The sequence below is a fragment of the Rhopilema esculentum genome, chromosome 10 (assembly GCF_057945365.1).
Source record: "Rhopilema esculentum isolate cy_ngs chromosome 10, ASM5794536v1, whole genome shotgun sequence".
NCBI classification, from domain to species: domain Eukaryota; kingdom Metazoa; phylum Cnidaria; class Scyphozoa; order Rhizostomeae; family Rhizostomatidae; genus Rhopilema; species Rhopilema esculentum.
The window spans coordinates 456,548-468,557 of NC_142824.1; the positions used below are offsets into that span (position 1 = coordinate 456,548).

Sequence of the window (12,010 nt, forward strand, 5' to 3'; positions counted from 1 at the left end):
TTGATATCCCTTGTCCATCATCTGACTCTCGCACATACCTTTCACCAACCCCCTCTCTTAACTATATTAGCCTTGCCTGTTCCCCTCACCCTGTTTTTGAACCCTCAATTTCCAAAAACGTTACATCTGTTTCAGGTTCTTTTCCTTCTTGCAGGATTCCGGCCCTCTCTGTTACCCCAGGGTCCCCACCTGACCCCTTGCTTCCTACAGTCTTACCTGCTACTCGACAGTGGTCCGCAGATTTAGATACACTCCGCCCCCTTAATCTAGACCGCGTTCAGTTCGCACAAAAACAGCGTGCAGACCCTTGGCTAGGCCCACTCGCCACATACCTAATTTCAGGCAACTCCGTGAAATCTCTCTCGCCGTACAACCCAAAAGTACGAAAATGGGCTATTTCTGTTGCAAAACGAGTCAAACTTATTGACGGTCTATTATTTTACGCCGATGAATTCATGCAAAACAACGACCATCTGCGCATTTTCGTTCCTTCAGATGTGTCATTACAACGCCATCTTTTACAGGCGTATCATGATTCGCCTATAGGAATGCACAGGGGTCGTGATGCTACCTACAATTCACTTTCACGTGATTTCTATTGGCGAAATCTTTCAAAACATGTTCGTAACTGGATTCGCCGTTGCCCATCATGCATTAAATTTAAAACATTACAGCAACCTCACGGCCCAATGCAAGTTCGGCTTTATCAACACCCATTCCACACACTTGGGGTCGATTATGTTGGAGAACTTCCCACCTCCCCCCAGGGCCACAAATGGATTCTTACAGCTGTCTGTCCATTCTCAAATTTTCTCCGAGCTATTCCCGTTCACGATAAAACAGCCACAACAGCAGCTCGTGCGCTCTTACATGAAGTATTTTTACCCTTTGGATTCCCATCTGTATTACAAAGTGACCGCGGAGGAGAATGGCTCAATGCTGTCATGCATAGGTTAACAACTTTACTTTCGATTAAGCATGTTTTTACCTCAGGATTCCGGCCACGCTTAAACGGTGCTACGGAACGCGTTCATCGTTTTTACTGCGAACGTTTCCAAGAGCGCTGGGAAGATTACTTGCAGCCCGCAGTTTATGCACACAACACATCTGCAATCTCAGGCACATCGGATATTACACCCTTTTCGCTAGTATTTGGCCGCGATGCGCCTTCTCCAGAAACGATTTCGTTTGCACTGCCACCTAATCCACTGCCTGCAGACCAATACGCAAAACAGCTCGTTTCCAATGTTAAGGATGCGCATACCCACTTCCAACAAATTAAGTCCGATTTGCGCAGACGACAACGTGAACTCTATGACATCGCTGCGCGCGACTCTCACATTCCTGATGGAAAACTGGTTTACATGCGTAAGGACCATACTACTTCTAAGGACGGCACAGCTACGCGCTTTATAAGGAATTTTGACGGTCCATTTCTTGTTATAGGACATCCATATAATCGCGCTGACCTTCTTTCTCTGCGCAATGTTGCCACAGGAATCGATTTCCCACGCCCAGTTAACATAGAGAAAGTAGTTGTTGTCCCCGAACCTCAACCCGGTGATTTACGTATAGAGGGTGATGCTGTCCTTGAACCATCTTCTGACACCCCCCCTCAGGTTTTATCACGGCTTTGTAACGACGATTTAAGTAATGTTGGTTTGACATTTGCTACCTATCTTCTCTCGTTACCAACTAAGTCTGCCATATCCTCAGCAGCATGTAGGTTTGTGTACGAGCAATTTCCTGCTTCTCGTGATATTTTAAGTAGACATGGTAAACTTCGTGGCCTTGTAAAGTCATGCCCCTATCTTCAATTAGAGGGTGGTTCCCACGGGGGCACATATATCTTATCCTTAAATATTGATATGTACGAGAAATATACTAACATTTAACAAGCTTGTAATCACAATTGTATCGCGTAATAATCATAAAAAAAAAAAAAATTCTCACTGTATTCGCATTTTTTTTTCGTTAGGAGGGGCAGGCTGTAACAGGATATTTCTTATATTGTATAACCTCGTTTTCATTTGTACCTCGTCTAGTTTTATGTCAATCATGTAATTAATCTATTGTATGCCGTTAGTATAAATATCATGACATTTTGTAAATAAGGGCTTTTTTGATTTGCACGATAACAAGAATGTAAGCAAAGAACAAGATCTCATTTCTTCGTTTCTCACATGAAATCCTCTCGCATAAGTCTGCGCAATACAGCGTAAGACCCTTTACAGTTGAGGGGGGGGGGGGGCACTCTGATGCTTCATATGACGGGATGTGCTTCAGAACAGAGTAACCTCTTCCGATAGAAATTATGGGATAGGGCATTAAAATTTATTAGACAAGAAATATGTGAGACAGCTTACGCTGTTCTCAGAATATTTTTAGAATGAAGATGTTTCAGTGACATTTGCTACTGTTAAAAATCACGAGACCTTAGGCCTGGTTCAAACGTCGCACTTCTCATGTGCCGAACCTAACTCTGTTTGGAGCGACACTTGAGCATGTTTAGCGCGACTCCCGTTTCAAACGTCGAACTTAATTATGTCGCGCCAAATGGGTTTTAGGATTGTTACATGAAGTATCTTGGTTAAGGCACGAAATCTTAAATATTTGTTTGAAACGCATGCGCCCTCCAAGAAAGAAATGAGTTCTGGGAAGGAAAGTAAATTAAATATAATTATGCATTGAGTCGGTACATGACAAGATCGACGCTTGAAACCGTGCCGTGCTGGAGCCGTGCAGCTCGGCAAGCTCTGCCGATCCAAACTAGTCTGCCGCTCCTAACTAAATCTGCCGTACCAAATTGATTCAAACGTCGCGCCCCTCATGTACTTAATTCTCGAGTTAGGTTCGGCACATGAGAAGCGCGACGTTTGAACCAGGCCTTATATATCTTGGCATTATTGTGCCGTACTTTTGGCATACATTTTTTGGACAGGGTATACCTTGTGCAATCCTTTTATGGAGCAGGGTCAGGATGCCAAAGGACCTTCCGCACGTCCCGAAATACTTCCCTAGCTAAGTGCCCTCGGACTATAAAAATGATATTAAGGTGGTTTGGGTTACTAATAGATAAAGAAATTTATTTTGGAAAAACTCAAATTTAGAATCTTTCATAATTGCAATGCAACCAAAATCCAGCGACTGCCACTGACCGTGAATCGCGATCTCGTAAATACCGTAAATTCTCTTTTTAGCCCCCTATCTCAATTAAGCCCCTCTCTCTTATTAGCCCTCCTTTTCAGAAGGAAAAATTTAATTAGCCCCCTCTCAATTTAGCCCCCCCTAATTTTCACTGATGCTGAAATAAGTAAACTTGAAAAAAAGCAGAGATTTTCATTTCATTTATTGGTCGTTCAATTCTTCGCATCAAATCAAAATTCACACTATGTCTCTAGAATTAATAATTATTGACGATGACGATGACAATATTATTGATATAGAAGGCTGCTTTGATGTTTTTTATTTCGCAAATAGCAAAAAACTTTATCACTATCAATGGCTTTTTATTTACAAAACATTTATGAAGCCCCTCTCTCAATTTAGCCCCCCTCTCTTATAAGCTCTCTTTAAAGTGCTGAAGAACGACAAGCCCCCCCCCCCCCCCCCGGGAGCTATAAAGAGAATTTGCGATAGCCCAGAACAATTTGTTCTTTTCCCTGCTAGATGCTCCTCCACTTCTCCATCTCTCTCTTCTATTTCCGCTTTCGAATTTATGTGGATCTGCTCTAGAAGCCAGGGTACTTTTAAATTCTTGCTTCAAAGCACATAAAGTACTTCGTTCTTGTTTCTCTTAGTTATTAAATTTTGATCATTATGAACAGGGGCGTCTACCCAGGGGGCTGCTGGAGCAGCTGCCCCTACTGCCCACTTCCATGAGACGTGGAGGGGGCAAGCAACGTCCTTTAATGTATGACTTCTAAAGAAATATCATAGAGTCTTGTAGATAATTGTTTTGTTTATTTCCATCAGAAAAGTTTAGAAATAGACAAATCTCCTTTGGTCAATGTCGGACTTTGATACCAGAAACTTCTTTTTTTGAAGACGATAACAACTTTAAAGAGACCAACAACATCTTATAAGAAACTGACTTGTTTCCACATTCAGAACGAGGATCTGTCATGATACGCTTATTTTTGCATCAATAGATGAAACACGCTGAAATAAACAATTATTTGATTTGCTTTTGTATCTTGAAAATATTACTTTTCTCTTCTCACTCTTGATGATTCTCCAACCACGGAGTTTAAAGATTTAGAGGGCAATCATCTCCGTTATCATCATGATCACCATCCAAGCTAAAATTTTTAGTCTATTTTTCAAACTTGAGTTGGATATTTGTCTTTTCTTTCAAATGTTTTTTTGCTGTGATAACTTTCTGTTGGCTTCTTCACAGGTTTTGCAGATTGGATCACAGCTTTTCTCGGGGGTGTTTCAGATGTTAGCCTCGTGAAAAGAGCAAACCAGAATAATCTTCTTTTCAGGATGGCAATGCTCCAAGGTTTTGTGTTGATGTGTTGATAAGAGTCCTTCATTTGAGATTTTTCTTGGGCAGTGGATGTTTATGACTTTCCTCAAAAGTTTTCTCTGAAAGGTGTAGATGGTTTTTGTGAGGGTCCAGATCTCAGTGTTGTATAGAAAGACAGTCTCTACATATTCTTTGAAAATTCTTATCTTGATCTTTTCACTGATGTATTTGCTGTTGAATATTGCATCTATCGTCTTGTAACTATTATAAGCAAGACCTTTTCTAAGAATTATGTCATTTTCGGTATCTGAGCAAAGATTCCACTTGATACACTTTTTCGTTTTCCATCACTTTCTTTGCTGGTGTGGAACTTCTCAGTTTTTCTGTGGTTTGTATAAAGACCTTCTTCATTTACTTAACATTGAGGGAATGATTCGTTCGATTTTATTAATTTTTGCTGCATCCTATCGTCATCACCATAGTTACGGTCGATTTCAACTTTGTGTATGCCTCGATCTATCAGCCAGTCCAAAGCAGACCAAAGTTTTTTCTGTAGTCTTGTGATGCAATATAACTTGGAATAGCGCTTTCCTCACGATACGTCACATTTTTCCCGCAAGGTGTGATGGGATTGATTTTCGGACAAACAAATTAGGCTCACTGTTTGTGAGGGTACATCACAACTAGCCTACAGGTCTAAATCGTTGCCTTAAGATTAAAATTTGTGATGGAGGTAACAATATTGAATGAGAAGGATGTACCTGGAGCTTCGTTAGCAAAAGATCCAGCTAACTGTTCCGTTCTTGAGTTGAAACGTTGGCTTGAGTGTCACGGAGAAAAGAAATCTGGCAGAAAGCAAGAGTTGATCGATAGAGTGCGAAGGTGTGTTGCCATTGGTAAAACCGTTGACCCAAAAGTTGATGCTGGTAAATGGTACGAGTTGAAAAAAATGCGCTGCAGAGGAGAGACATCCTCTTCTGAACAACTAGAAAAAATACCAAGTGGCGGTTGGAAAAAATTTCCCTCCTATGACATCCCAATAATGTTCAACTATGGTCACATATACCATCACTTGGTTGAATCAATCTCGGATTTCACTATTGTCGAAAGTGAAGAAGATGCCGAAGATTTAGACAGTGGCTATACATCGACTGCAAGACCACTTAGAAAAGGGCTGAGCCTCTTAAACAGTGGGTTTGTGAGAGACATTGAAGACAATCTTCTTGGTGACAACTATTTTGTTCGTGCTCATGTTGACCATTCAATGAAGGTTGGGAAGCCTTTGAATGTTGAAATTGCTTTATCTTGTCTAAGTGGTTCAGTTAGGTTTGGAAGGTGTGACTGCAAGGCATCAGCACTTGGTAGGTGTGCACATGTAGCTGCTGTACTTCTGAGCCTAAGTGAATATTTGAAAACTCATGGTCACTCTCTGGTCACGCCATCCACATCAAAACCTTGCATATGGAATGTTGGTAAAAAGAGACATAAAGATCCCCAAGCCATTCATAAAGGAGTATATAAATGTGGTAAGTTTTCTAGCAGTAGAATCATCACATGGGATCCAAGACCTGAAGAGCTGAGAGGAAAAGTTGGTATGAGAGAAACAAATGATTTTTTGAAAGACCTTAATGAGATAAGTTCAAAAACAAACCAAGTTTCAATGTGGGAACTGTCCATTCCAATGTTCTATGAGGATTACACATTGTCTGAAGAGCGAAAGGAGGTGCTTCAGATTTTGACTCAATCTTTAGAGGAAACTCTTTATGGTTTCAATGAGATTGGGGCAAAAGAAATTGAAGGTACATTGGGTCAAAGTGCTTCCCCAAGATGGTATGAAGAGAGGCAGCTGAGGATAACAGCTTCCAGGTGTAAGCCAATCTTTACATATGGTAATGCAATTATTGCTGGAAATGCTGACAGTATTATGATGTCAATGCAGAAATGGATTTGGAACAATTTATGGTTTCCAAAAACATTTCAATCCAAATTCATGAAATATGGGATTGAGGAGGAACCAAAAGCTAGGGAAGCATATACAACTGCAACTGGTAACAACGTCAAGGAAACAGGAATGTGGGTCAATAGTTTATGTCCCTACCTTGGCGCCAGCCCTGATGGGTTAATCCTCAACAGTGCATGTGACATTGCTGGCATCATTGAAATTAAATGTTTAAAACTATTGAAAGAAAATTCAGTAGAAGAACTTATTGAGAAGATAAAATTAGACAAAGTGTCAAGCTCTGTGCTAGGAAGGCAATGCTTCACAGTTATTGACAATAAGTTGCTACTGAAAACCAGTCATATGTACTTCTACCAAGTCCAGCTACAACTGCTGGTGCTTCAGCTACCATTTTGTGACTTTGTTTTGCATTCTCCCAAAGGACCACCATCAGTTCAGAGGATTCCATGTGACAAACAATTTCAGGAGAAGTTGAGAGCCAGCTTGTCTTCTTTCTGGCACAAAGTCTTCATACCTGAGTACTTTGAGATGCGTGTTCCAAGAAGACTTCATGCATTTATTGTTTAGTTTTTGCATAGAAACAAAATATTTTTTAATTGCACTTTTGTAGCACTACGAAATTCCTACTGTAAGTGGTAGAAACTCAGCTCTTTATTGGCAGATTCATGATTTTCCAAATAACAGCAGACAACATCATAAGTGTATAAGGTATTATTTGCAAGCTTCAAGAGTATTGATTTCCAATAGCTCAAGCCCCCTAGCCCCCATAAGCCTACCTTGGATGCAAGATTTGTTATATGCAACTTAGAATTTTTGTCAAATCCTAAGTTGCTTATTTAGTTAATGATTGCTTTGTTTTAAATAAACATTTTCCACTAATTGCATAACACAAATGAAACCAAGAAAAGATATATTTTGAGGATATATATAAGTAGAGACAGTCAATTCATTTTCTTAAAAAGTTATGTTTAAACTTGTATATTTTTATCTATTTCAATCTACTTCTGTTCCTTGTTAAGATTGTGTATCTGAATACCATAAAATCCCAAATATAAACCATGGACTTTTAAAGGTTCTTATAACTTTCTTGTGGGTTAATCTCTGGGGGATGGAGGCTTACATCTGGGAGGACTATTGGGATAACAGGTGACTTGCATGTGCCAAAAAAATCAGAATTTGGCTTTCAATCAAGGAGGTTTACACCAACATACTCTTGCCGGGGGAGGGATAACTTAATAGCCAGGGAGGGGGGTGGTTTAAATAATAATGTCCTGGGTAGAAAATTTTGGAAAAATTAATTAGTGGGGAGCATCTATTAGGCACCAAAGTGTACTCATGCAAACATTTCACGAAAGAACAAAAGTAATAAGAGGCTTTATGGGCTCTGCCCATACTATTCATGCAAACTCGGGAACAGCCATTTTATTCAGGCTACCTCATGAAACAATTTTTTCATTGAATCCTCACTATACACAGTGAATCTCAAAGGGAAGCCCTATGCTTTTATTTGGGGGCCTACATCTGAAATGATATGTAGGTTAGTACACAGGGGCCTATATCCAGGGGGGCCTATAGTTGAGTTGATATAATATATATTCATAGTTAAACAAACTATCTACACAAAGGCTCTTGAAAATTTACTAAACAAGCAGCAACATAGACCATTTGAGAAGCTAATGGCGTTAATGACAGTGGAATTGTCCTTCCAATAGCCATGAACTTCTTTAATCTTTCATTGAATCGTTCAATGTGAATACGTGCTTTAGCAATCCGTTTTGTTTCTATCTCCTCCTCTGCCGTTAACTTTGACCTATTTCCTAAAAATGGTGGTATTTTGATTGTGGCTTGTTTTTCATGCACAAGATCTTGAATTCTGAAACCTTTATCTACTAACAGAAGGTCTCCAGGCTCAATGTAATCTAAGATCCCACATCTTTGAGTAATGGCAACATCATCAAGGCTTCCTTCATAGAGATCAGACACAAAACATGCACTCCCATTGGGGGTCACTGCAATCAACGCTTTGAAGGTAGTGTGGTGTTTGTATGAGGAATATAGATTTCCCTGTTTGGCATAGTCCCGTGGTGTCTGGCAGAAGAACTCTGTACAGTCGATTGAGCATCTTACGTTCTTAAAGCTTTTGAAAGCAGCAGGCAAAGACTCCTTTAAAATATCTCTTGCTGGAAACATGAGGTAATTCAGCTCTTTAAAATGCAGATATATGAACTGGATCCATGTAGTGAATATGCTACTGACCAAACTGACTGAAACATCATACATATATGCAATTGTCTGGTGGGTAAAGCCTCTTCTCAGCTTAAGTAACGTCAAAAATAATTCCTCTTTTTCATTAAACTTTCGGCTTCTTGTGGATTTGCATTTGTATGGGTTGTCCTTTTTCTCCTGTGAGAAGCGCCAATATGTCAGTTGATATTTAGCAGGACCCAAAAACTTAAAGAGCACCTCAAACTGATCAGGATAAAGGCCTATAAAAAATTTAGACTTCTTTCTGTCAGCCAATATTACATTTGGGGACATTAGATTTAAATTATTCATTGTGCCTGCATCTTTCATGTCTTTCGCGATAAAATTAGACTGAGTCTTTGCATCATTTCTTAGAATAACTGTTTCGATTTTCGCTCCAAGCATATACTTGTCGTAAATGGTTTGAGTGGAAGCATCTGATTTTTCTATTGATTTAATACTCGCCACCTCAATCGACTGGTTTGACCCTGTTGCAAGTGCTTCCACTTCATATGCTGATATTTCCTCCATGCTTTCTTTGGCCTTTTTTGACGCCGTGTTGTTTGCGTCAATACTGCGATCTTTTGGGTGTCTCCTTCTCTTCATCCTGCCTTCTGCTTCCTTTTCTGTTAATGTTGCAAGAACTGGGTCTGGGTTTTCCTCTGTTGGACCCTGGCCGTTGAAAAAGTGGAGAGAACATATATATGTATCTTTCGTTATCTGTTCCAATTTAGAAAAGTCCTTCCTTCCACAAGCATGCAACCAGCGCTTCGCACGCTCTGTTTTTATCTTGGCTTGCTCCAGCTCCCACTTTGTCATTCCTTCGCGGTGTCTTCCTGGCTTTGAAAATGGTAAAAAAACTGTACCATCTGGCATTCGATCTGGATACCTAGAGTCGCTTTTACATATCCCCCAGCAACAATGCTTCGTTGTCGACTTTTTACTCATTGTTCTGCTATTGATGATAGCTTAGGCCACTAGCGATACTGATTTGCTTGTCCGAGTCTCGATCCCATAGTGCACCGCGCCTTGACGTCAGAATCTATTTTAAGCTTCCGAGGAAAGCGCTATTGGTTTCAAAGCAATAGCCAAGTACAAATTAAACAGGAGTGCCGACAAAGGGGCACCTTGACATATGCCAATAGCAGTGTTTTTATCTTCTCCTGTTTTGCTTCCAATTCTTACATTCCGAGTTACATCATTGATTAGTAGGTACATTATATAATACAGCTCACCTTTGTTGAAGGTATATTCAAGGTGTTTCATCAATGTGGGACGGTTCACAGTGTCAAGGCTTTCGATAATGATCGATAATGATAAGGCCATTCAATATGCACTTGTATTGAGAATTTCGTCAGCATTGTGTCAATATTCAGAGCTTTTGATGGCAGAAAACCTAGCTGTATAGGAGGCACATATCTTCCATTGAAGACTCAAGTCTACCTTTTGAAAACAATTATTAACGTAGATTTTCTAAGGGGACCATTATGGAAATAAGGTCAGCTAGACCTTTAATCAGGGATGTAGTCGTGAGGGGCTCGGGGGGAACAACCTCCTTTGTTAAAATTTTAGTCCGCCCTCCCCCACATCGCTCGTGCTTGGATATGGCCAAGAATCGTGTAACGGAAATAAAGCTGCGATGAATGCTTGGGGTTTGGATTACAAATATTATATTTGATAGATCGCATTACAAGCTTTAGTGCATGAAAACGAACATAAAGTTTGACATAGATAGGGAATTCTTGAATGATTTCTTACTGATTATTTTTAGTTGCAGCTTTGTATAGATAGTTGATTTTTTGTCATTGCATTTAGAAATTGGGATAATTTTCTGAATCAACAACTGGTTGCTATAATTTGACTCTGTCTCGCCTACTTTTAATATTTCTCTTTTAAGAATAATTCAATTTTTTGCCGATATCTAATGTTCTTATTTTTTTGATAGTTCCAGGCTCGGTTGTTTCTAATGTTGTTCTTATTTCTAAGTTTATTTTATCTGGAAACTATGAATTCTTTCTAAGTCCCCTGATAACAATTTTGCATGACATTGTAAGTAGCACAGTTCTTTGGGTGATAAAATCTGCATTGTTTTTTAAGCACGAGAGAAAATCTGTCGATTCAAAATCCAGCTAATTGGTCATGATTATTAAAAAGAAAGCTTACAAATACTGCCTAAAATCCTCCCTATCAATTGTTGTAAATTTTTAAGATACATTTTCTGGCCATCCTTTGAATGTCATATCTCAAAATTATACTCGCCGCCAACCATGGTGGCGGCTTTGATTAAAACCCCGAGCAATATAAACATTTTTCCCCCTCACTTGCAATGAAGTCCCCCCCCCCTTTCCATGGTACCAATGTCCTTATCTCAGCTCAGGTCAGCTCAGTCAATGTGCCTGGTTGTTCAACCAATGATGGAAAAACACCAACCCACGTCAAGTTCAAATTGCAATGATTTTATGATATAAACAACTTAGAAATTCATAGAGATAGAGCCCCCCTTGTCAAAATTTTGCGACTACATCCTGCTACTTATGCTATTCCTGCCACTGAAATTAGGAGTGTTTATATGAAATTATGTACATTTGTCCCCTAAAAGTGTCTCTACTGATACATTCTATTAAGTAAAGACATGAACTCAGTTTTATTTTGCATTGTTTTTTGTATTTTATCTTTAGCGATGTTTAATTCTTTTTCAAACTTTAGCTATCGGTAACGTGCATGTTTTCTACGATCCACTGCGAAGAGTAGTTGTTTTTGAAGTGAGTCGTTGTCTAGTCTTGTTATATGCGCAATGCATTGAAGATGTTGTTTTTTACAAAGGTTAGCAATGCTTGAGTTCTTTGTTACCGTTCTTAGACGGTTGTTACCAAGCCCGTAGCCAGGCCTTTGACGTAGGGGTGGCAAATGCAGGCAAAGTTTTAAGTGAGGTTTTGTGTAGGGAGGGGAAGGGGGCGGAGAGTTAGTGGAAACAAAGAAACAAAGAAGTTGTAAAATGTCTTCAGAAATTAAACAACGTTCTTCCTCTTAATTTTCTATTCAGTCAGAAAAATTGTAAAAGCCATGTCTTTCATCAAAATTTCATTTTTCAAACGCAAGACATGCAAAAATTTTCTCCCTCTTTGTCCGCTAAGAACTTCACTGAGAGGGATCTATCCTTGTTTATGAAGAAAACTAGCACTTTTCAAAGTTTCTATGTGTTGATGTGAAGCCAGCAGCAAATGCAACTTTTAGAAATTAATAAAAAACAAGTATCGGCTAGCTGAGCTCGCTTTAAGCATTCGAGAGAAGATTTGCACACTTCTTGGAGAAAAACAACAAGCTCCTTAAATATT

At 39.5% G+C, this 12,010-nt stretch overlaps 2 protein-coding genes across 2 annotated transcripts; one reads left to right on the forward strand and one right to left on the reverse strand.

Moving 5' to 3' along the window:
* Positions 1-5,198: 5,198 nt before the first annotated feature.
* Positions 5,199-6,998, forward strand: LOC135691491 (uncharacterized). Its single transcript, XM_065209353.1, has one exon. It carries the CDS (start codon positions 5,199-5,201, stop codon positions 6,996-6,998), a length of 1,800 nt encoding a protein of 599 aa, XP_065065425.1.
* A 1,044-nt stretch (positions 6,999-8,042) lies between these two features.
* On the reverse strand, positions 8,043-9,623 carry LOC135691501 (uncharacterized). The gene has a single exon (XM_065209363.2). The coding sequence runs from the start codon at positions 9,621-9,623 to the stop codon at positions 8,043-8,045; it is 1,581 nt and encodes a 526-aa protein (XP_065065435.1).
* Positions 9,624-12,010: the final 2,387 nt, after the last annotated feature.